Source organism: Fukomys damarensis, unplaced genomic scaffold, assembly GCF_012274545.1.
Source record: "Fukomys damarensis isolate Sample0158 unplaced genomic scaffold, DMR_v1.0_HiC HiC_scaffold_25, whole genome shotgun sequence".
NCBI classification, from domain to species: domain Eukaryota; kingdom Metazoa; phylum Chordata; class Mammalia; order Rodentia; family Bathyergidae; genus Fukomys; species Fukomys damarensis.
Genome location: NW_022900937.1, coordinates 16845567 through 16872771, shown reverse-complemented (window position 1 = coordinate 16872771; position 27205 = coordinate 16845567). Strand labels below are relative to the sequence as shown.

Here is a 27205-nt window from a genome sequence, read left to right as displayed (position 1 = left end):
GGTTAACCTCCATTTCGGCTAATCATGGGAGAGATTAAAGTCTCTCCTGATTATAACTGGTTTAGAAGTACAGTTCCTCTTAAAAAGGTATGTATAGTTTTGCTACTCTTCCCATTTGTAAAACCTTGCATTGTTTTTGTGCATGCTTTAGAGCTATGCCTTAGTAATAATGTTTGAGGGTAGAGGTTACTGGGAATGTGGTATAGTGGTAGAGCACTTGCCTAGACTTCATGAAGCCCTGCATTCCATCCCAGCACTTAAAGTTACTATGTCAAGAATATGAAAGTAAAGATTTTACCAATATTGTGATTTCAGGGTACAGAACATAAAAATTCACCCCTCTCTTATTGTCACATACAATCAACTTTTTGTGTTTGTGTATGTGGCTATATTGGAGATTGAACCCAGGTGCTGCTGAGCTACATCCCCAGCCTTTCTGTCTGTCCGTCCGTTCATCCATCCATCCATCCATCCATCCATCCGTCCTTTCTATCTTATCTAGTCAGGGTCTCACTAAATTGTCAAGGCTGGCCTCAAACTTGTGATTCCCCCTGCCTCCGCCTGCTGAGTAGCTAGGATTATAGGCATGTACCACCATGCCTGATAGACTAGCTCCTCTTGATGGACTGTGTCATCAGTGTAATCACCAGACCCCCAAATACCCAAATTTATCTAAATATTCTTACGAATAGTTGTAGGAAGTAGTTTCATTTATGTAATGTTTTCCAGCTGTCAGTCACTTTGGTCCACAAGTCATGCTTATAATTTTGTGGTGCTCAATTTTAAATTATCAGATACAGTGCTGTGTTTTCTAGAAGAACTCTGAGAAAGTCATAGAGATAAACACATTTAAGTATTTATGACTTCTGTTTAGAACATCTGTAATTTTTCAGAACATACTATTTCAGAACATGCCATTTGTGGTTTTCTTCCAGCCTGTAATGTTGAAATAATTCCCTAAACTATTTTAGAGATGTGAAGGTCTTATTTTATTACTACAGGATTGGGATTTGTTGTTTGCACTGTCGAAGGTCATTAAGAGTTTTTTGGGTTTTATTTTTTTTTAATCACAGTTATAACAAAATGATAGATGAAAAGCAGAACTTTAAAGGGCAAAATGCAAAGGTCAGAAACTTGAGCATGGAGATATCGTCACCATCTATGACCCAAGGAAGTCCAAAGAGAAATCGTTCAGCCTCTCTGGACTTTGCTTTGCCCCATTTGTCTGCTCCTGGTGACAGCAGTGACTCTGGTTGGTGTGCTGCTCCCCACCGAGTGGACCCGTGGAGTCCCTGGCACTGCCAGCTCTCACCTCTTGTAGCAGAGCACCCAGAGACCTTGGTTGTCTTCAGAACAAAATGGATAAGTATTAAAAAAAAAAAAAGAAAAGAAAAGAAAAAGAAAAAAATTGGCGGGGCTGGGGATTTAGCTCAGCGGTTCACTGGCCTGCCTTGCAAGTGCAAGGACCCAAGTTCAATCCCAGGTACCAAAAAAAAAAGTTTGAAAAAAAAAAACAAAATGGATAAGTATTGGTCTGAATTGGAAGATGTTCATGAAGTGCACGATCATCATAGCTGAGCCATGCTGGTCATTGGACACCTGCTGACCACCTGGCTCTCCTCTCTGTGTGTCCTGCTCACCTTTTCCCTTCAAGGATCCAGACCTGTGAGATCAGGAAGGTTTCTAAGGCTTTTCTCCCCCTCCTCTGCCCCCAAAGCCAGTTTTTCTTTGTGTCCACTCCCCACCCGGATGGAATGGTTGAAGTGTTCCCCTGGGAGAGTGACACATACCTCTCCCTCCTCTTGCCCCAAGGCTTGGTCCAGATCAGCATCCTGAGACATCTCATGGGCCGGGGCTGTCTCTACCCAGCTTCTTTCTGGGCCTCCCTTGCCCTGCTGATCCCAGCTAGTCCTGAGCCAGCACCCTAGAGACTGACTGCATATGCCCTCAAGGTGTGCGTGCACACACCCTCACGCATATGCTCACACACACAGACACGTGAACACATGCTTGCATGCACATAGCCAGAAGTGTGGAGAGAAATAAGATGCCATTTACAGAGTTTACTGTTTAATGCCTATTATCAAGGTTGGACAAGAAAATTAAAAACAGAAGGAGCAGCCCCAAGGAAGTTTATGAAGCAGTTCTGTGGAATCTGTTAGCACTAAGAAAGAACAGGAAACCAAACCAGTTGATTGTGCAAGCTAATCTGCTGTGATCTCAGGTTACTCTGTGTAAGGCAGCAGCAGTAGTCAGTAAAATTATCGTGTAAACTAATGTCAAAACCAGATCTGTGAGGTGGTCCGTTTTTTCTTGCAACTTTCCATGCAGATTATCGTAGATGATGATGACAGTAAAATATGGTCGCTCTACGATGCGGGTCCCAGAAGTATCAGGTGTCCTCTCATATTTCTGCCTCCTGTCAGCGGAACAGCAGATGTTTTTTTCCGGCAGATTTTGGCTTTGACTGGATGGGGTTACCGGGTTATAGCTGTAAGTATTACTGCTTAAGTGATAAAATTCAGACTTGTGTTGTTTGTGCATCTGTTTCTAAACTATAGTAATGAACGCTTTTGTTTAATTGAGGAAAGATATTTTTGGTGGTATTGGGGATTGAACCCAGGCCTTCACACTGAGCTACATCCTCAACCCTCTAGTTTTGTTTGTTTTTGTTACTGGGGATTGAACTCGGGACTCTGCGCTTGCAAGGCAGGTTGAGGAACCACTGAGCTAAATCTCTGCCTGTTAGTTTTAATTTTAGCGCAGGGTGTTACTAAGTTTCCAGGTTGCCCGGGCTGGGCTTGAACTCATGATCCTCCTGTCTCAGCCTCCCAGTGTGCTGGGATTACAGACATGCATCACCATGCCTGGCTGTTTTCCTGTTTTAAAATGTGAGGCAAATCCCTGGCCGGTTTGTGTACACAGACATACAGAGATTGTGAGGGAACAGAGCAGTCTGCTGTGAGGGCACAAAGCAGCCTCTGTCCCCAGCTGTTAGGTGCACCTCTCCTGATACACAGGTCATAACTGCTGAGTGGCAGGAAACATTTTGTCCTTGTGTGTGGATGAGGAGTCCAAGGCCCAGGAGGTTTTAGGGTTTACCCTGGGTCACACAGCCAGTAGATGGAGGAGGGAGAAAGTCAGCTCAGTCTTGGGATTCCATTTCTCGTACTTATTTCATCATTCCAGTGCTTCCAGAAAGCTGAGCATGAAGCATAAGACAAAGGCATCTGCTAACTCAGGTGACTCTAAAGCTTGCTCTTCATGTAAATCTTTAACATTTGAGGTCGTGTTCTTTAGTTAGCACCTATCCTCAGCATTTGGTTAAGAATTTTTTCCCTTAACTCAGGACCTTCCCAGGCTGACACAGCACCACTGTGCTAAATCCCCTGCCCAGAGAGACCCTTCTTAACTTTGGAGCTCACAGTGGCTCTGGGAGTTGGGCTGTTAGCATATCCCTTGTGTTCTGTCAGGGTCCTGCTGTTGTTACAAGGGTTACCCTCTGTCTGAAGGAGAGGTTGACTCTCTTTTCTTGGAAGGTAGCTGAAAATTCTTACCATGAACTGGTGCTGCCTCAAATCCAGGTCCTCTTTCTGGGAGCCCTGCCTTTGACAAAACTTATCACCTGAGCTGCCTGCTGGCTGCCCTGGCCCCCAGCTTCATTTCTCTAACAAGTCATTCTACAGCATGAGGGGTCTCTGCAGCTCTGCCCCACGGTGGGCCAAGTATCCATCATCCTCCATACTCGGTGTTCTAGAGGGCAGGTGCCGCACCCTCGTCCCCCAGGCAGGGAAAAGCCACCTGATAATTCTTAGCCCTGAAGGTTCTTGATGAGGGCTTTCCCTTCTCCTTTGCTAGATACTGAGTCAAGAAAAGGCCAATAGTGATTTCACCCTGTCTCCAGGATACGATCAAAATGCTCATCCCCATGAAGTTCTGAAACTTAACTAGGTATTTGTTAGTATCTAGCAGTGAAAATGCACAGATCTTTTTCATTTGAATATTTCGGTGATTGAAGAGTCACACGCTTTTGTAAGAAATACAGGACGCTCACTTTGGCAGCACATATACTAAAGCTGGAATGATGCCAAGTTTAGCACAGTTCCTGCACAAGGATGATGTGGGAATTCATGAAGCATTCAAACATTTAAAAAACAAAATTCCTGTTCCTGTTACTGGTAGTCCTGAATGTTAGATTTTTTTTTTTCCTTTCTTTCTATGAGATCAAAAGGTGCCATAAGTATATGATTGCAAGAGGGAAATAAGAGAAGACAGAACTCAGGTGCTGACAGTTTTTGTACATTCTTTTGTAAATTTTTAATACAAGTGAGGAGGCATAAAGCAAGTCAGTGTTTCAGTGAACAAGTTTCAGCAATTCTTCTTCATAACAATTGTAAATTAAGTTATTTTTCTTTTGAATTTAAAAAAACTAATTTCATACAGCAACTAAATGGTGTTCGTAGCATTTATGTTATATGGTAGATTTTATCCACCTCTTATACTTTTCTAAGTGAGTTGTGCTACATGCAAGTACATGTTTTTCATGTGGTCTGTCTTTGGTGTTCCTGTAAACTACATCAGACCACAGAAAAACAGAAACAAAAGGTGTTGGGAGTGTCACCGAGTGCTAATGCACTTGCCTAGCGTGTATGAGATCCTAGGTTCAATCCCCAGCAATGAACACAGCAGAGAAGTAATCCTTTTACACTCTGCTTAGTTTTTGCTAGTAACATTTTGCAGAAGTATAGTGCAATATCAAAACTAGAATATTACAGTTAATACAGTCTTTTGGGCTTATTCAAATTTCCCCCGTTTTATTTGTGCTCCTGTGTGTGTGTGGCACACATGCACACTTAAGTTTTATATCACTGTAACACCTGTGTTTAATACGGATCCTTTTGGCAGGGGTGCGGGAGATTGAGCCAAGGGCCTTGACAGGCTGAACATACACTACCACTGAGTCGTATCCTCAACAGGGGGGTGCATATTTTTAAATTAAAGCCTTCATAAAAGTATCCCCCTTTGCTGAGCATGGTGCCATATGCCTGTAATTCCAGGTACTTGGGAGGCTGAGGCAGATGAATTGCAAATTGGAACCCAGCCTGGCCAATTTAATGAGACCCTGTCTCAAAGTAAAATTGAAAAGAAAAGAAAAAAAAGACTGGGGAGGTAGTTTAGTGGCCTTGGCTTCAATCCCTAGGTTTCTAAAATAAAAGAGTGGGGAAAAAATCCCCTTTCTTTTGTCCATCATCTTACATACTCTGTTATGAAGAATCTGTTCTCCATCCTGTCTCCAAATGGTAGAAATCTTATCAAATAGACTTTTAACAATTAAAGTAATACATCAAATTCAAAATTACCCTTAATTCCCATGCAGTGTCTATTCTAGTGATTTTTCACTGACGAACCAAGCTTACACAATGAGCATGTTGATGGATTTTTTGTGTGTATAAAGTGGGGAATTCTGAGGGCACACCCCAACGCCCCTGGAAATGAGTTTGAATTGTACTTTTTCCTTGTCTTTGCCAGCATTCATCAGCAGGCGCGTATGGTCATTATCATTCTTTTTTTGGTTGTTGTTCACAAGTACAAAAAAGTCAGATAAAATGACCAAGCCCATTAAAAGAAGAACAATTTTATTGAACACCTCCTTAAAGAAAGAGAGAGGATGCTCTCTGAATAGATTTTATTTCCCATTCCCTTGAGCTCTTTGAATATCATGTTCTCAATTAAGAATGAAATTGGCTTTAAAGGAGAACAGCATTTCTTTCCTGCTCTACTCACCCTTGAACCTCAGACTTTCTCAGCTATTTGGAATGAAAATTTATGTGAGATTCACATAGTATGGCTAGAGTGTTTTTACTTTTTTAGCCTTTTCTAATTTTGGCCTGTTACATAAAATACAAAGTTTAGAAGGTGAGAGCTTATTTTTACATATTTTGAATAAGAAGCAAAACTTGAGCATATGAGAAGTTCGGTTATATGAGCCCTAAAATTTTCAGGTATGAGTTGCATTTGTGCTTTTACAGTTTTAAACATAAATTTTAAAATTACTATTTCAGTTGCAGTATCCAGTGTATTGGGACCACCTTGAATTCTGTGATGGATTCAGAAAACTTCTAGACCATTTACAGCTGGATAAAGTGAGTACCTTGAAACTAATTATTCACATGTAATTTTAATGCAGCATTTAGCTTGTAAAGCCTAATGCTTTTTATTTTTTTAATATTTATTTTTATATAATTCACATGCCACATAATTTGTCCTTTTAAAGTGTACAATTTGTTGTTCTTTAAGAAATTCCTAGGTACATGCAGCCATCACCACTGTCAATTTGTAGACCATCTTTTCACTTGTACCAGAAACCTCAGATTGGCCTCACTGGTCAAGTGCTTGCCTAAATGCACAAGAGTTCAGTCCTCAGCTTTGCCAAAAAGAAAAGAAACTCAGATTTATTTATCAGCAGTTTTTCTCCATCCTCTCTCTTCTTAGCTCTGCAGCCTAACCTACTTTCTGTGTCTCTGACTTTGTCCTTTTGGATATTTTACATAAATGTAGTCATATCAAGCGTGGTCCTGTGGAATTGGCTTTTTCTCACTTAGCATAATGTGTCTGAGGTTCTTTCATAACACCGCCTGACTCAGTACAGGTTGTACCTTATCTGAAGTGCTTGAGATCAGAAGTGTTTCATATTTTGGAATATTTGCTAGACTTCCCAAGCCCCAAATTCAAACTGCTTCAAAATCTGAAATGTTTCAAGTGTCACGTCTTCAAAAGTTTTAGGTTTCGAGGTATTTCAGATTTTCAGTTTCTAGATGTTCAACCTATATTTCATTCCCTTTTATGGCTATCTCTATATTACATATATGTGTATATATATATATATATATAAAATATATAATATCTCTCTCTCTCTCTCTCTATATATATATATATATCCATCTGTCATATTTTGCTTTTCCATTCATCAATGGATATATCATTTGTTTCTGCATTTTGGCTATCATGAATAATGCTGCTATCAGTATTTGTAAGTTTTGTTCCAATATATCTTCAGTTTTCTTAGATATGACCCTAGCAGTGGAATTCCCGAGTCATAATTTTTTAACCTTTTTCTTTTTTGGCATAAGGTATGGAATCCAAGGTCTTACTCATGACAGACAAGTGTTCTGCACTGTGCTGTACCCCCAGCTCTCACAGTTTTCTGAAACTAATTGGTTTCATTTTCTAATGCAACTTGTGAATGACATTTTTTGACTTGTATAATCTGGATTTATAGTTGTTTTATTAATGGGGTGTATAAATTAAATATAATGTTTTCTAATTTCTAAATGCTGTAGATATTTCAGTCTGTTACCCAACACACTGTGGTTAGTGATAACTGAAGCAGTTTACAAAAATACCAGTCATATTCAGGATTGATCGGTGTTTCAGGATCTGCCTTATATTTGTTTATAATTAGGTTCATCTGTTTGGGGCTTCTTTGGGAGGCTTTTTGGCCCAGAAATTTGCTGAATACACTCACAAATCTCCTAGAGTCCATTCCCTCATCCTCTGCAATTCCTTCAGTGACACTTCTATCTTCAACCAGACGTGGACTGCAAACAGGTATGGACAGAGCATTAAGCAAAAAAAATGCATGGTGTTTTGTTTAGCAAAATTTTTAAATTTGGCCTTAGGGTTTTTTGGCCTTAGTGGGGAGGGAAAGGTCATAACTTGCATCAGTCTTCTGTAGCTTCCCTGGCTATTGAAATTAGAACCATTGCCGTTGCAAAAGAAAGGATACAAATGAACTCTAAATCCAACTATTTTTGTATTTTAAATTATTGTTTATATATTTATACGGCTTTAGTTTTTCTTAGTTCATCAGCTGATAACTGTGTTCTTTTGGCCCCATGTATTTTGTGTGAACAGTTTTATGTGTTTATAATAGTTTCATTAGGTGTTTGGTTTTTCTCAGTGTTTCATCACATCCTGCTACAAATCTCTGTACAAATTACTGTTTTCCTTCTCTTTCTGGGTTGTTTCCCAAATGGAAAGACTAAAGCATGTAATCCATCAGCGAATGTTCTCTAGATCATGACAACTGATGTCAGCGTCTTTAGAAAGATAGAAATGGTAGAGATGCTTTAGGGGTAGTCAGTGGTACCTGTTTTCTGGGACCCATGTCTGTGTTGATCATATCATTTTAATTAGTTTGATAGGCACTGAATGTCTTAAAGCTGGCTTACAATGTGCTTTTTTCATTGTCAGCAAGGCAAGGCTTTATCCTATAAAAAGCCTGTTACCAAGCCTGGAATTTCTTGCTACTTAAAAGGGGCTCATTGAATTGAGGATAAGTTGTTGGGGCAAAGCAGGACATTTATTCATTAAGCTAGCAAGACCAAGAATGGTGGACTTGTGGAAATGATTAAGGAACTGATCTAGCTACTAATCTAATTCACACAGCTCCTTTCAATGAAGAACGTGGGTTGCACTCTTGGGGAGGCACAGGCCATTCTGGCTAAGGATGACATTAAGCACGGCCACAGTTTTTCCCCCCGCTATCTGTATTCTATCCCTCAGTCTTGCAGGATAAGGGGAGGTGAGCACTCCGTCTGGGAGGTGGAGGAGGGATGTGCACAGAATGAAGTTGTCTAAGCTGGAGATTTGGGTCTCTTCGGGTGAATGTTTGCTATAACCTTAGTTCTGATGTTTCTCAGGGGTGAGAGGGTACAGTTTGCTATTCCTTCTCGGCAAAATTGGCCCTTCCTGGTGTATTAATGCTAGGCCAGGTTAAACTAAGCATTCCCTAGGTCTGGAAGGCACAACTAAATCATTTTGTGGGGTACAGCTTAGGGTTGAGATGGGCTCCCATTTGGGATAGTGCATCTGTTTCCTGTGGGGATTGTCCCTATTTCCAGTACTGTGCCTCTTTATAAGAGTCTCTCCATAAACTCTCTGGCTAGGAGCTCAAAGGAGGTTGTTCCTGAGTATTTGTTCACACCCCCTTAAATAGTAAACATAGCTACAGGGCATATCGAGAAGGGGCCATCTTCATTGAGACTGGAAAGTTCTCTTTCCCAAGACCAGCATCCCTGGTCAAACGTGAGAGGTTTTGTCAAGTCAGCAAGAGGGTTACCTCCCTGTTGGGCTAGGGTGGTTATAAACATTACCAGCTTATATTGCCGAGATTTCACTTTCTCTTAAGTATTTGAGATTCTCTATTGGGGAACAGTCCAGGAATCTGACCACCTCATTGTGAATGTAGACTTCAGTCACGTGTGGGTTTATAGTGGCCCAGCAGCCAGTTTGACAGAAGAGTGAGTTCTTAGCAGAACTTCAGATGGTGTGGTTCCTTCCAGGTTTTTATTTTCTGTTATTTATTTATTGATTGATTAATTGATACCAGGGATCAATCTCAGGACCTTGCACTTGTGAGGCAGGTGAGGCGTTACTGAGCTAAATCCCCAACCCCTTTTCCAGGTTTTTAGAAGTCAGTCACCAGATTGAAATAGACAGGTGTCATGGGAATATGTGGATCTGTTGGAAGCAAATGCATAGACAGAAGTTAATATCATCCCCAGTGATTTCACATATGGAGTCCTCCCCTCATCCTGTGATAAGCCAGCGCACTCCCTCCTGTGAGGACAGAGATCTGAAATGGGCTACTACATAGTATTTTAGAAGGACTCAATTTGTGGCAGTTGGCAGTGAGTGCTTTAGTCCAAGTTAAGTTGATTTCTTGATGGATTTTTGCAGTAGCTTTCCTTAAAGTGATTCATCTTTTGTCTTTCCTGTCAACTGAAGCCTTCAGAAAAAGTATAATTTCTAAGTGATATGCAGTATTTTAGATACCTGTTGGATGACAGATGAGACAAAGATCCTTTGTCACTTTGGATTGTGTGAGGCAAACTACATCTTGAAATAGGCCCCTTGAAGGGTGTCTTATCTTCAGATGCTTTTTCAGTGCAGGTCAGATAGGCCTCTGCCCACCTAGAAAAGGTGTCTACAAAACTAACAGATACCTGTAATTTCCCAGGACTCTGTGTCCTTTCAGCAAAACCACCCTGCCAGTTTTTAGTTGGGCTGTTCCCTAAAAGGTCAAGTCCCATCTGTGGAGACCTGTTGGTTGTGCCTTCCTTTGGATTATTTCTGGTACATAACAGGCAGTTCTGCGTGACATATTGAACAGTTCTTTGTAAATTGGGATTCATTGGTAGTGGCATTTCTCCCAAAGTGACTGTGGTTGTTGTTTCATCACAGGCTTAAGAAGTGCGTCTGGGACCAAAATTATTTCCCGAGCACTGCATTCCACCAGGGACTGCTGGGTCAGAAGCAAAACCCAGGTCTTACCCCTTTGAAACAAGTCCATTTGGGGAGCCAGAAATCCTGTTAAGGCTATGATGTCACAACCTCAGCATAAGCCTGCTTCCCAGTGTAAATAGTTCTAGTTCTAGTCTGGGGAAAGGCTGATCGGAGAAATCCAGCCAGCTGGCTGTAATAATCATTCAGTAATCTGCCGGCCCTTGTGTTGAGGGTAGGAAGTCAAGCAAGGTGGCCGGTTGGGATTGTCCAGCAGGATGGTATTTTCCATCTTCCTGCCGTGAGTCAGGACCTTTGTGTTCTAATAAGGGAGAGGACATGGTGGGGCACAAACACAGGCAAAGGTTGTGTCAAGAAGAATTTTCCTGCTTCCTGAGGAATGTCATAAGTGACTGCAACTGCTTGCAAGCATGGAGGCCGTTTCTTAGCCATGTGGTCTGGTTTGGGGAAAATGTGCCTCCAGATGCAGCACCTTTGCTAAGGGCTTAGCTAAAACTCCAAGCAGTGGAAGCAGCCCTTGTTCTTTATGAACACAGGAAGAATGGCTTTTGCAAGTCAGGAAGCTGTCAAAGGCCTTTTGACATTCCTTAGTCCATTCCAGAGGCTCAAGATCATGTCCCGTAAGGGCCTCATGGAGTGGTTTTACTCTAAACCCATGATTAATAATCTAAATTCTGCAAAAGTCAACCAATCCCAGAAGTCCTCTCAGTTGCTTCCTAATAAGTTTATGGTCTGGAAAAAGGTCTTATTTTTGTCTCAGGGACAAAGCAGGTCCCAAATAACTGATGTGTTGCTTGCAGGTTTGTGCCTTTTTCTTAGACAACTTTATATACACATCCTGCTACATAATTGAGTCTTCCTGTTGGCAAGGCACTTGTCATATGTTGGGCTCACTGTGCCACATATTCCAATGGGAATCCCTGACCTGACTTGGGGGATCTCAAGTTTTAAACAGAATTTCCCCAAACAAGGTGACCTCAAGTGTTCAGCTACAATTTCCCTAAACAAGGAAGGGAAATTCTTAAAACCCTGGGGGGAAGTACATTCCACCAGTATTGTCAGGCAGATTGAGTGTCTGGGTCCTGCCCCTCCACTGCAAATAGTTCTTGGGATTTGTTTTCTACCAGAATTGTGGGGGAAAAAAAAAATCCTTGGGATCCAGAAGTGAAAACTCACTGTATCCTCCTGGGATAGTTGTCAGCAGAGTGTATGGGGCGTGTGATATCGTTACTGAGCTTTGGGGTGCTGGAGTCTCCTTCTAGAGATCATTTCTAGGTTTTTTCTGTCCTGAGCAAAGCATTAGTCAAGCACACATGGTTATAAGGTTTTGTATTTCTTTAAGATGGGAAAAAACAGGGTCTGGAGAGTATATCTGGGTCAAGTAAAAGTAGAAGAAAAAAATGTTTAAAAGTACACCGTACAGCATGAGATTGGGCTGTCGTGAAGCGACACAATGGTGAGAGCTCAGTGATGGTTGTTCTTTTTTTGTATTTCCCACACTGGCTTCGCGTCTAGGTTATCCTGTTGAAAACCTGCTGGAGTTCTTGCAGGAAATCCATGTTCAGGGCTTTGGGAACTGTTCTGTGCACGTGTCCTGGGTTTTGTAATTAACAGGTCACACTTTGTGTCCCAGCTAGTTTTAGCCATGCCCTAGCCTCCTGTCTCACAATGGTTGCAGGACTTGCACATTTTTGTTTATCACTCGTAGGTCTTGGTCACACTGATGTTCAGTCACATATGGTTTTGGTTGGGAGAATGGGGGTGTTGTACAGAGATTAGCAGGATTGAACAAGTGCTGGATCGAACAAGTCCTGAATTAAGACACTTTTCACGAATGGGCTTTGTCTCTCATCCAGCCTCCTACTTCAGAGGGTATTGTTTTTGATCGGGGGGTGGGGGGCTTTGCCCATCTGTTTAAGGGAGTTTATATTGGGGAGCATTCCTTGCCTTAACTCCTGGATGACTTCAGGTGGTATTTTTGTCAGAAGGGCCACCTGCAAGATCCAAGCCTGTTCAGGCAGAACCTTAGTGTTGAGTTACCCTAGAGAAAAGGAGTGGGGTTGCGTATTTAGTTTACATAGGAGATCTCATCCCAAAAGAGGGTGTGGGCAACCTGGCATATCCAAGAAACTGTTAGGATGTTATCCCAAGGGCATCTTTCCAAAGCTTCCTGGAGGGGGCAAGCCCACATTTCTCTTGGAGAAACGGTCTCTGAAGTTTCTTATGCCAGGTTAGTATCTGCCAAATAGGTAGCACCTGTGTCCGTGAGTAAGTTAATCAATTTGTTCCTACTCACAGTTTTACTCGGGGCTCCTGTAAAACTGGTAAGGGAGCCCCTGGGCCTTTCCATACCTGAATAACATTGTTTTTCCATCATCTTCAAGCCTCCAATCTTTCCTTTTCCTTCTATTTGTACCTTCAACTTAGGACAGCTAGTCCCTGTCTGTAGGGAGAATTATTCTAAATAAACAAGCCCAATGTGGATAAAGGGTCATGCACCCTAAGAAGTCCAGTGATTACCCATGTACAGTTAAACTGTACCCCACCCCCAAACGAGGAATGTTGATGAGGAAATTACCCTGGTCTGGGGTGGCTTTCAGAATGACATGTGTCTAACTTGATCGCACACATATTCTCTCAATCACGACTTGTGTGACTTCCTTAGACCCCTAGTTTTATCTTTTTCCTCATTTGGGGTAATCTAGTCATTTTAGTATAGGACAAAAAATTATTTTATTGTACAAAATCTTTGTCCAAAAACATTCTCTCTGTAACTTTCCTCACTAAAAATACAGCCTCATACTTACAACTTTCTTTACATCTCTCTCCATTTGTTGGTTCTGTTCTCCCTGTTTTCTTTCTTAAAATTAACATTTCGAAACAATCCTTACAAAACCTGCATTGAGAGAAAATTAATTTTTTTTCTCAGCAGTACATTTTGTGTGTATATGTGTTTTTTTCTTCTACAAGTTTTGAAGGACAAGTTGCTAGAGCAAAGAAAGATTTGGTAAGCCAGCAGTGCTAAGAATGGAGGAATGAAAGACCATGGTAACACAGGTTGTAAGCTCTGTTTATTTTTGGGAGGAAATAGTTAAGGAAACCTGGTAGCTGGTAATCTGTTGATTTGTGCTGCTTGTTTAAATGATGGATGAAGACTGTGTGCGGGGAGACACAGGCCCTTCCTGCAAGGGGTAATTATAAACACAACCAGAAGCTCAGTGACTAACTGTATCTGTATAATCTGGTTAGCTTTCAAATGATGTTTTAAGTTAGCATCATTTGCATGGTTTCCACATCTGCTTAAGATTATAGTCTTGCTATTTTTCAGAACTTGCTGCATGTTGTTTCAGTGGTTTATTTTCTCAGCATTAGGGCAGCGATTTCTTAAGCACATTGGTGCTGTAAAGCTCATTGATGACCCGTACTGTTGCTCTCATTGGCCAAGGCCGTCCCCAGTTTGTGCCCTTGCATATCAGTTGCTTTGTGTATGCTACACACTGAGGACATGGAGGTGAAGTAGACACCATCACCGTTAAGAGATAAAGGGCTAGGATTCAGCTCAGCTGTAGGGCCCTTCCCTAGCTTACACTGACGGCCCTGGGTTCCATCCCCAACCCCACAGGAAAAGGAAAGAGGTGAGAAAGCGGTGGCTGGGGGTGGTAGAGAGCTTAGAAAGTGAAGTAGAAGAGGACTGCGTCACCCCTTTGAGGGAAGGTAAACTTCCAACAATACTTTTCTACAGACAGTATACATGGGAAGGTGCTCTATGTGTTTTGCAGTTTTTAGCATAGATTTTGAATACTACCCTCTATGATGCCGCTTAACATTTGTAATTCGCAAAGTAAATATCAAAAAATCACGTATAGAAAGCCATAAAGTTTGAATTGCCCTGAATGGGCCTGAATGAATATAACAGTAGCAAATTTGGGAAGGTTCAATAACTTTTGTTTTGCTATTTTGAAATATATTTTGAAATACCAGTTGATGGAAAGGTTATCAACTGGAAAGAAAGACTGGTTCTCTCAAAGTGCAGTTTTCTAGATGCACTAGTTTATTTACTGGAAAGCAACCCAAACAAAAAACACTTGGAATCATCAGAATGGCCACCTCATTTGAAGGTATTTTGAAATATTGTTTATAGTCGTTCTCTCTTATTTTTTGAGTCAGGGTTTCCCCATGCAGTTCAGGCTGGCCTTGAGCTCACTATGTAGCCCAGACTGGCCTCAAACTCAAGGAGATCTTCCTGCCTCAGCTTCCCGAGTACTGGGATCACACATGCGCCACCACATCTGGCTCTTAACTCTTTGGAGAGCTTGGGAAAGTGTATGTAGAAACAAGATGCTGAGCTTTTTCAAAGGAGGTCTATTTTCTTTTCTTTTCTTTTTTGTAGTAGTGGGTATTGAACTCAGGACCTTGCATTTGCCAGTCAGGCATGGCGCCACTGAGCTACATCCCTGGCTCTGAAAGGAGGTCTTTTTATGGCTGGATTTCAAGATAACGATTAGAGTGTCAGTGTTGAATGAGTTTTTGTCATTTATGTGTACTCTTGACAAGTTCACATTACTGGGACTTTGTCTTTGCTTTACAGCTTTTGGCTGATGCCTGCATTTATGCTCAAAAAAATAGTTCTTGGAAACTTTTCATCTGGCCCAGTGGACCCTATGATGGCTGATGCCATTGATTTCATGGTGGACAGGGTAAGAACCATGGAATGGAGGTGGGAACACCTTGTACTGGGAACTTTCACAGCTGCTGGTTTCCTGAGGGTATATCCACCTCAGTGATGTCTGTTAAAGATCTTTGTCAGACATTCTGCTGTATTCACTCCAGTACTTCCAAGCAGATGCTACTGCTGGTAAGGGCTGTAGCTGCGTTAGTGCTTCCCAGCAGCTGTTCATCATATCATACAGGAAGCTTTCAAAAATAAAGATTTCAAGCTGGGAGCAGTGACACATGCTGTAATTCCAGCACTCTGCAAGGCTGAAGCAGGAGGATAACAGGTTGGAGCCCCATCTCATAGAAAAAAGGACCTGGAATAGAGCTCATTGCAAAGGCCCTGGGTTCAATCTCCAGTAGTGCAAAACAGAAACAGATTTCAGGGCAACTGTAAATAAACTATACATAACAATAAACTATAACTGTAAATAAAATTATACATTTCAAAAGCTAGAAAGCCAGGCATGGTGGTGTATACCTGTAATCCCAGTACTCAGGAGGCTGAGGCTAGAGGGTTGCCATGAGTGTGAGGCCAGCCTGGGATACATAGTGAGACCCTGTATTAAAAAAATAAAAAACAAAATAAAAACAACAAAAAAGGTAGAGGAAAAGAATTCTGAAAGTTTTTTTTTTTACCATGAACAAATGAAATATTTAAGGAAATTTAAATGTTACAAAATATGTACATATATATAAACAACACATTAATATATACACTATTAATATATACAATATTAATGTTTTTGTGTATCAGCTAAATGATTTAGATATAAAAAAATGAAAATAGCCAGGTACCATGGCATATGCTTGTAATCCTAACTACTTAGGAGGCTGAAGCAGGAGGATTCTGGTTTTGCTTCTTTGGTTTTTTGAGAAAAGGTCTTGCTATATAGTTCAGGCTGGCCTTGAACTAACTGTGTAGTCCAGGCTAGTTTTGAACTCATGGTTATTCTCCTGTCTCAGCCTCCCAAGTGCTGGGGTTACAGGCATGCACCACAATGCCCAGCAACAGCATGAACTCAGGATCAGACTGGGTGACTTGCAAGAAAAAACACATCTCAAAAAACAAAGGCCTCAAACCAGGCAGTCCACCTGGAATCCTTGGGCACCAGGCCTAGGAATCTGAATTTTCACTTTACCCCCTCCTCTACCTCTCAGATAAATCTGCCGACCCAGAGCTTGTATTTAGGAGCTAAGGGCAGTTGGCTGCTGAGGTCTCTTCCACCTCCAATCTACAGGGTACACAAATGAGCTGGCTGCACACAGGCAGTGGGTTGAAGAAGGCAGATTAGATGGAGGTTCCAGAACTAGAAAAAGGCTCAGAGGCTCGTTCAGTCTTTCCTCATCTGTGACTTTTCTGGCCCCACCATGTATGACAGCACATTTGTAAGCAAAAGGTTATCTGTGGATTTAATGTAAACATTAAAAAGTTATTTTAAAAATCTTAACCTGCATTTCTTTCTGCAGCTAGAAAGTCTGGGTCAGAGTGAACTGGCTTCAAGACTGACCCTGAATTGTCAGAATTCTTATGTGGAACCTCATAAAATCCGGGACATTCCTGTAACTATTATGGATGTAAGTGAGCTTTTTTTAAGTACCATAGATGCTTTTCCTTTCTAAATGCACATGTCAAAATGTAATTATTTTATAACTTGAAGTGTGCTTCTCCAAATGCTGCCAGGGCTTTTGATTTTACTCCCAGCTTTCTCAATTCCCAAATAATTGGTTTATTGCTTCTCCTGAGTTTTTCCTGACAACCATAAAACCACCACTGAAAGAAATAGTTTGGGCTGAAGATGTAGCTCTGTGATAGGGCAGTTGCTTAACATGTGTGAGGCCCTGGTAGTTAGTTGTTACCCATTGTAGAGCATTTTTGCTTTCTTATCAACAGGTGTTGTTTTAAGCTATTACACATTGGGGCAGCAAAGAGAAGATGCTTTTTTTTTTTTTTTTTTTTTTTTTGGTACCGAGGATCGAACTCAGGTCCTTACGCTTGGAAGGCAGATGGCAGAACCTCTGAGCTAAATTGCCGGCCCAAGAAGATGCTTCTTGACAGAGAATCTGGAATTTCATAAAGTCCAATTGGCACAAAAGCTTATCTTTAACAAATTATTGTAAAATGTATATAACAAAGTTTACCACCTTAGCCACTTTTAAAACTATAGTTTAGTGACATTCGGTACACTCACAGTGTTGTGCAACCATCAATTGCACCCACTTCCAGAGAGTATTTATTATCACAGACTCTACATCCCTTAACTAATCACTCCTCATTCCTCCTTTTTTCACTGGCCCCTGCAACCAGCAATCTTAATTTCTGTCCCCATGGATCTGCCTGTCCTAAGTACATCAAATATTTACCTTCTGTGTCTGGACTGTTTCATGTAGGAGTATGCTATGTCGTGTCCGTGTCATTCCTTTAAGGCTGAAAAACTCCTTTTTTATGTTTATGCACTCATCTGCCAGTGGGCATGTGGGTCGTTTTCAGCTTTTGGCTATGGTGAATGAGTATTAGTATAAAAATATCCACATTCCTACTTTTAATTCTTGTGGGAATATACCTATGACTGGAATTGCTAGATCACCTGGTAATTCTTTAACTTTGTGAGGAATTGCCATATTGATTTCCACAAAGGCTCTGCCATTTTACCTTCCCATTCGCAATGCACACAGGTTCCGGTTTCTCCATATTCTGTACAGCACTCATACTAGTCCTACTCACAGAGCAGAGTGCTATCTCACAGTGGTTTTTACCCTTTGTTGGTGCTGAGGATCAAACCCAGAGCCTTGAGCGTAGTAAGCACATGATATACCACTGAGCTGTGCCCCCCCGCCCGCCTGGATTTAATTAGCCTCATAAATTGGTTTATTCTTAAATTCAAATAATGTGATATTTTTCTGGTCAGGAAATTATCCATTACAAGTAAAATTTGTATGCACATTGAAGTATGTCCAGAATTGCATAGGATTTAGAAGGAGTTGGACTTTTTAACCTTATACTCTTTAAATACCTCCTGGAATTTTTTCTCTGAGGGTATATGACTTATGTAATTGTTTTCAGTAATAAAAAGTTCTTTTGAGATTTCCTGATCTTTTCTAAAATTGATATTTCCGATAATGATTGTTCACTATTAATATTCTATTAACTATATTTGAGGAAAAAGAAAATTCCTGATAGAATTCCCCCAATGAAAGAATGCAAAAAGCCAGGCATGGTGTCACACACCAGTAACTCCAGCACTCCAGGAGGCTGAGGCAGAAGGACTGACTGTAGGTTTTAGCTCAACCTGGGCAACTTAGTGACCTAGCAGACCCTATCTTAGTATAAAGAGGGAAGGCCCTGGGTTCATTTCCTGTACCAGAAACAAAACAAAACCAAGAAAAGAATGCAAGAGACATTTGACAGCAAAAAACTGTAGCCAAGGTCTTAGGTTGGAGTACGAAGTGACTAGGGATCAGCCCTGTGTGGCAGCTCAGGCTGCTTGGTGGCTCAGCGTTGTTCCTTCTTGAAAAAGCAGATCTTGGGTGGGACTTTCTGTTCTGTGAAAGGACTTGTTAAAATGCCAGTCAGTTGCAGCTTTGTTGTTATTTTGAAGGTGTTTGACCAGAGTGCACTTTCAACCGAAGCTAAAGAGGAAATGTACAAACTGTACCCTAACGCCCGGAGAGCGCACCTTAAAACAGGAGGCAACTTCCCCTACCTGTGCAGAAGCGCAGAGGTGAATCTGTATGTACAGGTGAGCATTGTTTGTAACATAAGCTGTTCTGTTTAGGAAAGGGAATGACAGAGTTGTCTGTGGGAAGAGGCATTGACTTGATGTGGTTTACATTTATAATTTTTTTAAAGGACAGATACAAGATGCACTTAAGAGCAGAGCACAGTAACTCAGAGAAATGAGGCCTGATATTGTTGATATGGGTTTCAATGGTGAAATTTTCTGTGGAATTTGGTTATACTCTTGGCTAGTGAGTGGGAGGGGATGGCTCACCTGTAATGAGATGAAAAGGTGATCTATTCTTAGTTGAAAGAGGACCATTTGTAAATAAGGAAACAGCAGACCCATTTTTAGGAGTTGCCTAAGTTTGCTGTGTTTTGGGAGAAACAGCACCAACAACAAAATGGCTTGGGTCCCATAGCTGCAATTTTCCTTAAAAGTGCAATTTTTAAAATCTTGATCGCCTTGTTTCCTTTCTATCTAGTTTTTTTTTCTTCTATTCTACCTCATGTCTCCCTCAGTCTTCATTTATGGTTTTTTGTTCGCAACAAAGGGGTGCCAGCTGGCAGAGTTCTGCCCCCACCTTTTTTAGCCAAGCTTTTGATTTAATATTATAAGTAATTTTGGATGCATTTTCCCTTTGGGTGTTTAAGACCAAGTGAGACGGTTATTGGGTTTTGAGGTGCTGTAGTTTCCTTGTATAGGTGGTTTCTAGATTCTTTCCGTCTTGAGCGAAGAATTGCTCAAGACAGGACACACAGCAGCAAAACTTCATTAAATGTAGGGAAAGAAACAGGCTGTGTAGAATGAGTTTGGGCCAAATAAAATTAGGAAAGGAAGTATATACCCTAAACCCCACAACATGAGGGGGTCACCGTGCAAGAGAGAACACAAGGCAGAAGCTCAGTATGAACCATCGCTTACATCACCAGCTCCTCAGGCCGCTGTCAGTGTATGCTGTCCTATTGAAAACCTGCTCGACTTCTGGGGAGAAAGCTAAGTGTAGGGCTTTGGGAACTGTCCTGTGCTTGTGTAACAAGTGATGCCTACTTCCTCAGCCGGCTCTGCAATACCTCAAGACTTTTGTCAAGATCAAAATTAATCTTTCTCTCTAAATATATTTCTCTAAATACACACACACACACACACACACACAAATTTGTCAAAGTCAGGCTTCTCAGGCATTACTTTGGGGCCATGGGCAGAACCTCTTAGCTCCTCTGTCAGCATCATCCACTGGGATGGGTTATTTATTGTCTTTGCCAGACATGTGGCTTCCCTTGGAAGCATGGGAACATTTTACTGTTTAGTGACCCCTCTTAGCACAGTGCATACTGATTGACTCCTGTCATCTGGGGTTCAGCAGTCTCCCTGCTCCAGAGATCGGGTGACTCACCAGAATTGTAGGATTCTTTAGAGAGGTCCCCTTGTAACCTTGGTCCCTGGTGACCTTGAAAGACCAGGGCAAATATATTGCCTGTATTCTTAGTCCAGTTACCATTCTTCACTCTGGTTTCCAGGCCTCAGTTGTTGAACACACAAGAAGTCAGTTACACCAGTGTTGAAGTGGGAGCAGTAGGTTTAACTATCATAATCTATCTGCATATCAAGTACTTTGAAATATTGACCCAGTATGCACATGTATCTCATTTATACTATAACGAAATGCTCGTTTCATTAAAGCCAGTAGATATAGATCAAGTTTTAAATGGCAGGGCCAAATTTAAAGAGACACAAAATTTTTTGATCATTTTATATGTCATATATATAAATAGTATATATAATATATAAATAAATATATGTAAAATAAAAGAGCACTTATTACTTTGTATAGATTAAACTTAACTTTAAAGTTTAGATTCATGGCATGTCTTGTTTTTTGATGTACCTCTAATCCCATAGTCATAAACTAAACTAAGATAATAGTTGTTCATTTAATCTATCATAAACTGATTATTGAAAATACAAGTCAACACTTAAATAAAACTCAGTTTTTAGTAACTAAAAGATTAACTATGGAAAACCAGAAATTACCTGAGTAAAATATAGAACTTTTTTTGCTTTTTAATCTAGTTTTATAAGTTTAAAGACCATCTTTGTATCTTAAGAAACTTAATGTTTTAGATCTAGAAAGCTTAACCTTTTAATTATAACCAGCTTATGAAAAACTTAACTTTCAGTCAACCCAACAAAGCAGTCTCTTTTTTGGTACCAGGAATCAAACTCGCCAACAAAGCATTCTTAAACCTTAATATATACTAATAATTTATGAAACACATTTAATAAACCAAATTCGTTATCTTTTATAAATTTTAAGACGCCAACAATACTCGAATTTACGTTGAACAACTGATAACATGTATAAGCATTAGTCTTATGTACATTTATTCAATGTAATGTGCTCTTAATATTTTCTCTTAATGGTTAATCATCTTAACCACTTTTTTTGTTTGTTTGTTTGTTTGTTTGTTTTTGATGGTACCGGGGATTGAACTCAGGACCTTGTGCTTGTGAAGCAGGTGGCAGCACCACTGAGCTAAATCCCCACCCTTAACCACTATTTTGAATTAGACCCAAAGCATACTACAATTAACATTTTAAAGTTATATATTTTTATTTTCTTTGCTAAGACAAATGTCTCAGGGCTGTGTCTAAGAGTCCCCAAGACAGAAATAAGGAACTTAACCCATTCTTAAAATAAATTTGCAGTTTTGCTGTTTTGGAAAAAAAAGTAGAGATACAGGACGTACTTGAGCAGAGTGTGGGTGCTCAGAGGGACGAGGCACCTCCGTTTCTCATGTACGGCAGACTTCACACAGCTGTCTTCACACCCCCACCCGGTTGCCCACCATCCCTGTACTACTCTGAGTAGTCATCCTGTGTCCACACCTGCAGTGCCCCTGGTGTCCTGCGAACACACAGTAAATTCAACCAAACAAGACACCAGGCCCAAATGAGGTACTGCTCAGTCTCATCAGTTTCTTGATGTCATTTTAATGCATTAACAGCCCACCCCTCACCCTCTGCCTAAATAGATATTACGGTAGTGGTGACAAGTGATTAATTGGGCAGTTTGGCAAAATGCAGCTGTGTCCTTTCAGTGCTTTCATCCACCTGTGGAAGTGGATCCTAAGGAAAGTAGCCCTGAAGGTAGAAAAAAGTGTGCTGAGGTATACTTGTCAGGCGGTAATCAGAATAGCAGAGGATGGGAAGGGAAGTGGCCCACTGGCCAGGCAGCCTGGGGCCAATTACAGTGCCTGTGAATGGGCTCCCCAGGAACATGGAGACTGGTAACAAAGCAATCTGGGATCAAAGATGCTATGGTGTAGCTCTTTAAAATGCTTTTTTGACATTTCTATGCTTACCAGTTCTTCTCTTGCATCTTTTTTTTTTTTTTTTTTTTTTTTTTTTTTTTTTTTTTTTTTTGCACCAGGAATCAAATTCAGGACCTTGTACTTGTCAGGCAGGTTTTTTTGGGGGGGTACCAGGGATCTAACTCAGGGCCTTGCGCTTTCCTGCAGAACTCGCTATGGAAGGCAATGTTCATTCTGTTCTGCATTGCACCCATTAAAAATCATTCTCACGCAGTGCAGTGATCCAGGCCTCTCATTTCAGCTGCTCAGGAAGCTGAGGCAAGAGGGTTGCAAGTTGGAGGCCAGTCTGTGCTACTTAGTGAGACTTGGTCTCAAAAAGGGCTGGTGGCCAGGGATTTAACTCTGTGGTTCTGCCACCTGCCTCACAACCACAAGGTCCTGAGTTCAATCCCCAGTACCATAAAAAAGCGGGGGATATAGCTCAGTAGTACAGTACCAGCCTAATACATCCAAGACATTGGGTTCATCCCTAGCACTACACAGGGATTCTGTTTGAACAATGATTAGAATGACTTTGCATCACTACAGATACATTTGCTGCAATTCCACGGAACCAAATACGCTGCCATTGATCCGTCCATGGTCAGTGCGGAGGAGCTGGAGGTGCAGAAGGGCAACCTCAGCATCAGCCAGGAGGAGCAGTAGACGTGTCTGTCGCCGTGAATGAGGTGGCCCAGCGTGTTTGTGTACAATCAGTGATGGCAGCGCTGCTGCCAGCCTGCTTGAGGCCCCGGTTCTCACTTTGCTTTGGAAGTGGGACTGATTGTCACCTTCCTGACGGGTGGCAACACTTCTAAGCCAGTGTAACAGTTCCCTCTTCAGTTTTTTTAGCTTTTCAATTTGAAGAAGTCCTTTTGAAGACATTTTAACAGTGAAAATTTTGGTACCAGAAGTCTTCACTACTGTGTTCCTAAGTGAATGTTAATTTCTGAGGTTTGGGGATTTTTTTTTCCTTTTCTTTTCCTGTCTTCTTTCTTGCTTTTTATATTATTTACTACAATGCCACACATCAGGATCGTGTGTCAGAGGACATGAGTTATTTTTGTGCTTCTGGCGCATAACCATTGTCACAGTGCCAGACTAGCACCCAGCTGTTGGCTCACTTGCAAATCAACTACTTCTAATTTCCAAGTAAGGGCACTGTTTTGACTATCGGCAGTTGTCTTTCTAGACATCATACAGTCATTTGGAATAAAAATTCAGTTTCAGTGAGTGGTTTTTGTAGTTATTGTTGCTGCCTGTCAGGCTACATTGATCATGCTTTTTGCCAATTCTGTGTGACTATAAATCACTAATCTCCCTAAACTGAAGTTTACTGATGGTAAAAATCACAGTTCCTGTTATATAGAGAACAGCTGCCGTGTTCCAAGTAACTTTTCCTTCATATTTTCTTTTCTCCATGTGGAAAGTTTTAAACACACATAATGAGCCATGTCTCTGTGGCCCAGCTTTCCAAATTCCAGTCCCTGGACAGTCTTGTTTCATCTGCTAGAAAGCCCGCTCTCACTTCCACACACGCTCCCATCACTGGCTTATCCTAAAGCCACTTGTAACACTGTATGCTCAAGGGATCGAACAAGTTACTTGATAGCAAGGTGAAATTTCCATAGATGTGAAAGATTATATTCAATGTACATACTGGAAAACTGTCATTAATGACAGTTATACAAAGAACAATAACTTTTCCATAACTGGGTTAATTTTATCTAAAACTAGAAAAAAACACCTTAATTATGATCATAAAACCGTAAGGTTCTTGGACGGCAAGGCAGTGAATAGAGGCTCCCAGCACTTACTGGCTCCTCTACCACAGGTAGTGACAGTCTTAGCTGTGGGAGAAGTCTCATGGTCTGGACAGGTTTACGGTGTAAATAGAAAAAAGTCTTTGAGTCTTCACAGGAGTCTGGGATTGGAAGAGGAAATCACTCCATTTCCCAGTGACCCTCAGGGGTTCCATAGCCAGGAGCCTTCTTGGGTGGGAACCTGTAATCTGAATTTGGACTGCTTTAGGGGTCAGAACCCCCTGCGTCTTATCTCAGGGACCCCAAGATATCCTACTACAGTGGCTCAGGAGGTGGCCGCCTCTCAGAGTCAGGACATAACCCACCAAGTGCGCTGCACAGTGGGAGGGAGGCTGTGACAGGGAGGGGAGTGGAGGGTGCTGTCCACAACAGCCCGGGCATGCGAGAGCTCGCTCTGAGCCGGGGCTTTGGCTACTGTGCACACCAGGACTGAGCCACTTGACCGCTACCACTGTCCCAGCACCATGTACAGGCACTGTTGCCAACAGGAGAAAGGGCACTGTTTACTGGGGAGGCTTGCGCAGTACCGCCACTGCCCTGCCTATAGCCCTGCCTCTGAGCTGCATGGGGCCTAAGGGGTTCTACAAAGAAATCTTGAGCAATGGTAGCTGCATTGTTCTGCCTCCCTCCTGAGAGCAGCTAAGCCAGGAGGAGTTTTACCTGGCTCCAGCCATGGCCCACTCCTGCTCAGACCCTGGCAGGCACAGTTGAAAATACTGGGTCACAGGATTGGGGATGTAACTCAGTCGTAGGGTACTTTTCTAGCAGGGGCAAGGCCCTGGATTCAAATTCACTCTCTACCCCCCCATCTCTCTCCCTCTCTCTCTCTCTCTCTCTCTCTCTCTCATACACACACTCACCAGTGTGAGTAAAGCCCCTGGCTGTTGCCCCATCTTCAGGCGTGCATAGCTGGTGGCAGGGCTGGGGTCAGGTCTGAGATCCTGGACCTGGTGTCATCACTCACTGCTGACAGGACTGGGTATGAGCGCCAACGAGAAGACCCTGTGAATCCTGCCACACGAGCCATGTGGACCTGCACTGATGTCTAATCAGAGGACCTTGAGGTGCTTCAGGTCCCTCACTGCCACCAGGGCAGCCAGTTCGAGACCTGCATTCAAGCAACAGAGCCAGTATTGCCAGTGCCTGAGGAGAGTCCTACCACCCGGTAGGGGGCGCTCTCCCATTATAGGAGTAGCCACACAGGGTGCGCCCCACATACTCTGCTGTCTATGTCACACCTACCTAAACTACTGCAATGTCCCCACATTGTGTAACCTGCAGAGAAAATAGGTCTCTCCAACTTTGTTACCGTACATGCTGTGCTCAAACTTACTATTCACAGCCAAAGAATTTATAAGGAGCTGTGCTATAGTACCTAGCAGGAAGTGAACTCAGCATTGTACAACAAATCAGGACCTTCATCTTTAGAAGGAGGCTACTTACTAAGTAGGCTGTCCCATAAAAGTGGTAGAGATATCCACTCTGCCAGATGCATAAACCTCAAGACAGGGAGACATATAAAATAAATACGAAGAAACAAGGTAATATGACCCCTCCTAAAGTTTGATGTAACACTTTAGTAACAGATTCCAAAGATACCAAGGTCAGTGAAAATAATTTGAAAAAGTCACTTATGGCAGCACATCCCTAGCATTTCAGCTGCTCAGAGGCTAAAACAGAAGGATCACAAGTTGGAAACCTGTCTGAGCAACTTAGTGAGACTGTCTCAAAAGGAGGGAGGGTGTGGATGTAGCCCAGCATATACTGAGTTTAATCCCTAGCCTCTGCCTGTCTCAAAAGAATATTTAAAAGCTCAATGAGACCCAAGATAATATAGATGAACAGTTAAATGAAGCTAGATATGAACAGGAACTTTAGCAGAGAGATTTTGTAAAAGAGTCAGAAATCTCAGAAATGAAAGCCATGCATGGTGGTGCATGCTTGTAATCTCAGCATTTGGGGGTGCTGAGGCAGGAGAATTGCTACTTATTTGAGGCCAGCTGTATTCAACAGCTACTAAATGACTAATCAAAGATTTGCTAGAATTACTGAAAAATCAGAAGGCAGCTCAAGTGGCATAAAAACTTTGCAGAAATAATAGTAACAAAAAAACTTGTCCAAATATTGGAAAATAATTAGCCATATAGACCCCCAAATCAAAAAAATCACAATCAAAATCAAATCACAATTGAAAAAGAACCTCTCCACATCACATCATAGTCTAACAGTACTCATGGACAGAACCTTAAAACTGTTAGAGAAAAGCAGTGAATCCCTTATAAAGGTGCACCAATTAGAACTACAAGAGAGTTCTTAATACGAGCCTCAAAGGCCAGAAGAATTTAAGAGTAATGTGTTTCAAGCCCACAATGACAACTTCCAATCCAGATTTGCATATCCTTCAAAACTTTATTTCAAAATAGATGGAGAAATAAGATGTTTCATGACAAAGATTACCTCAAGAAATGCATGCACCGCAAAACCAGCACTACAAAAAACTCTTAAAGATACCCTAAAAAGAGAGAATGGAGCCAATAATGCCCCAAAAAATCCGCTAAAATAAATACACCAGACAGGTTGAGTAGTTAAGCAGCAGTGGGGAAAGGAGGATCAGCAATAGAAACATAATGCAATGACAAAAGGTCAGTACCTTTTTCAGTGATAACTCTCATTGTGAATGATCTCAGTTTCCCAATCAGAAGACAGACTGACAGAATGGATCAAAAACAAAACTCCAACGATATGCAGTATACAAGAAACATTCAATTAAAATATAAGTGGATGGAAAAAATATTTGATGCAGCAAGAACTTGGAAAAAAGGAGGATCACCCATCTTTTTTTCAGAAAAAGTGGAGTTCAAGGCAAAACTGATCAGAAGAGGCAAAGAAGGTCGCTGCATATTTGTTAAGGAAACGATTCAGTAGGAAGAGATAACAATTATAAACATATATGCATCAAACACCAGTGCACCTAACTTCATAAAACAAACACTACTAAACATTTAAAAAACTCAAACACCACCACAACTATATTGAGAAACTTCAATACCTCAATATCATAACTAGGTCAACTAGACAAAAAGAAGCACAAAAAAATTAAAGGTAAGTATCAGAGTTGAACTAAGCCTTACAGATGGATGTAGTAGACATCTACAGAGTGTTCCACCCCAAAACAGCAGGAGATCCTTAGAATAATGTAACAGGATACAAAATCAATACATAAAAATCAATAGTGTTCTTGTACAGAATAATGAACTCATTGAGAAATTAGAAAAAAATACCATTTACAATA

General features: G+C 41.4%; 1 protein-coding gene across 1 annotated transcript; it reads left to right on the top strand.

Moving 5' to 3' along the window:
• On the top strand, positions 1–23108 carry Spg21 (SPG21 abhydrolase domain containing, maspardin). The gene is made up of 8 exons (XM_010641143.2): positions 1–87; positions 2332–2493; positions 6063–6143; positions 7463–7608; positions 14894–15002; positions 16489–16596; positions 18618–18758; positions 22640–23108. The coding sequence occupies exons 1-8, from the start codon at positions 25–27 to the stop codon at positions 22754–22756; spliced, it is 927 nt and encodes a 308-aa protein (XP_010639445.1). The 5' UTR covers positions 1–24; the 3' UTR covers positions 22757–23108.
• The last annotated feature ends 4097 nt before the right edge of the window (positions 23109–27205 follow it).

Bases quoted from the DNA above. Each gene is read 5' to 3' on its own strand.
- Spg21 (XM_010641143.2), top strand. From the start codon at position 25: ATGGGAGAGATTAAAGTCTCTCCTGATTATAACTGGTTTAGAAGTACA. The intron at 6,144-7,462 runs GTGAGTACCTTG...GTTTATAATTAG, and splicing joins ACCATTTACAGCTGGATAAA to GTTCATCTGTTTGGGGCTTC. The intron at 18,759-22,639 runs GTGAGCATTGTT...GCATCACTACAG, and splicing joins AGGTGAATCTGTATGTACAG to ATACATTTGCTGCAATTCCA.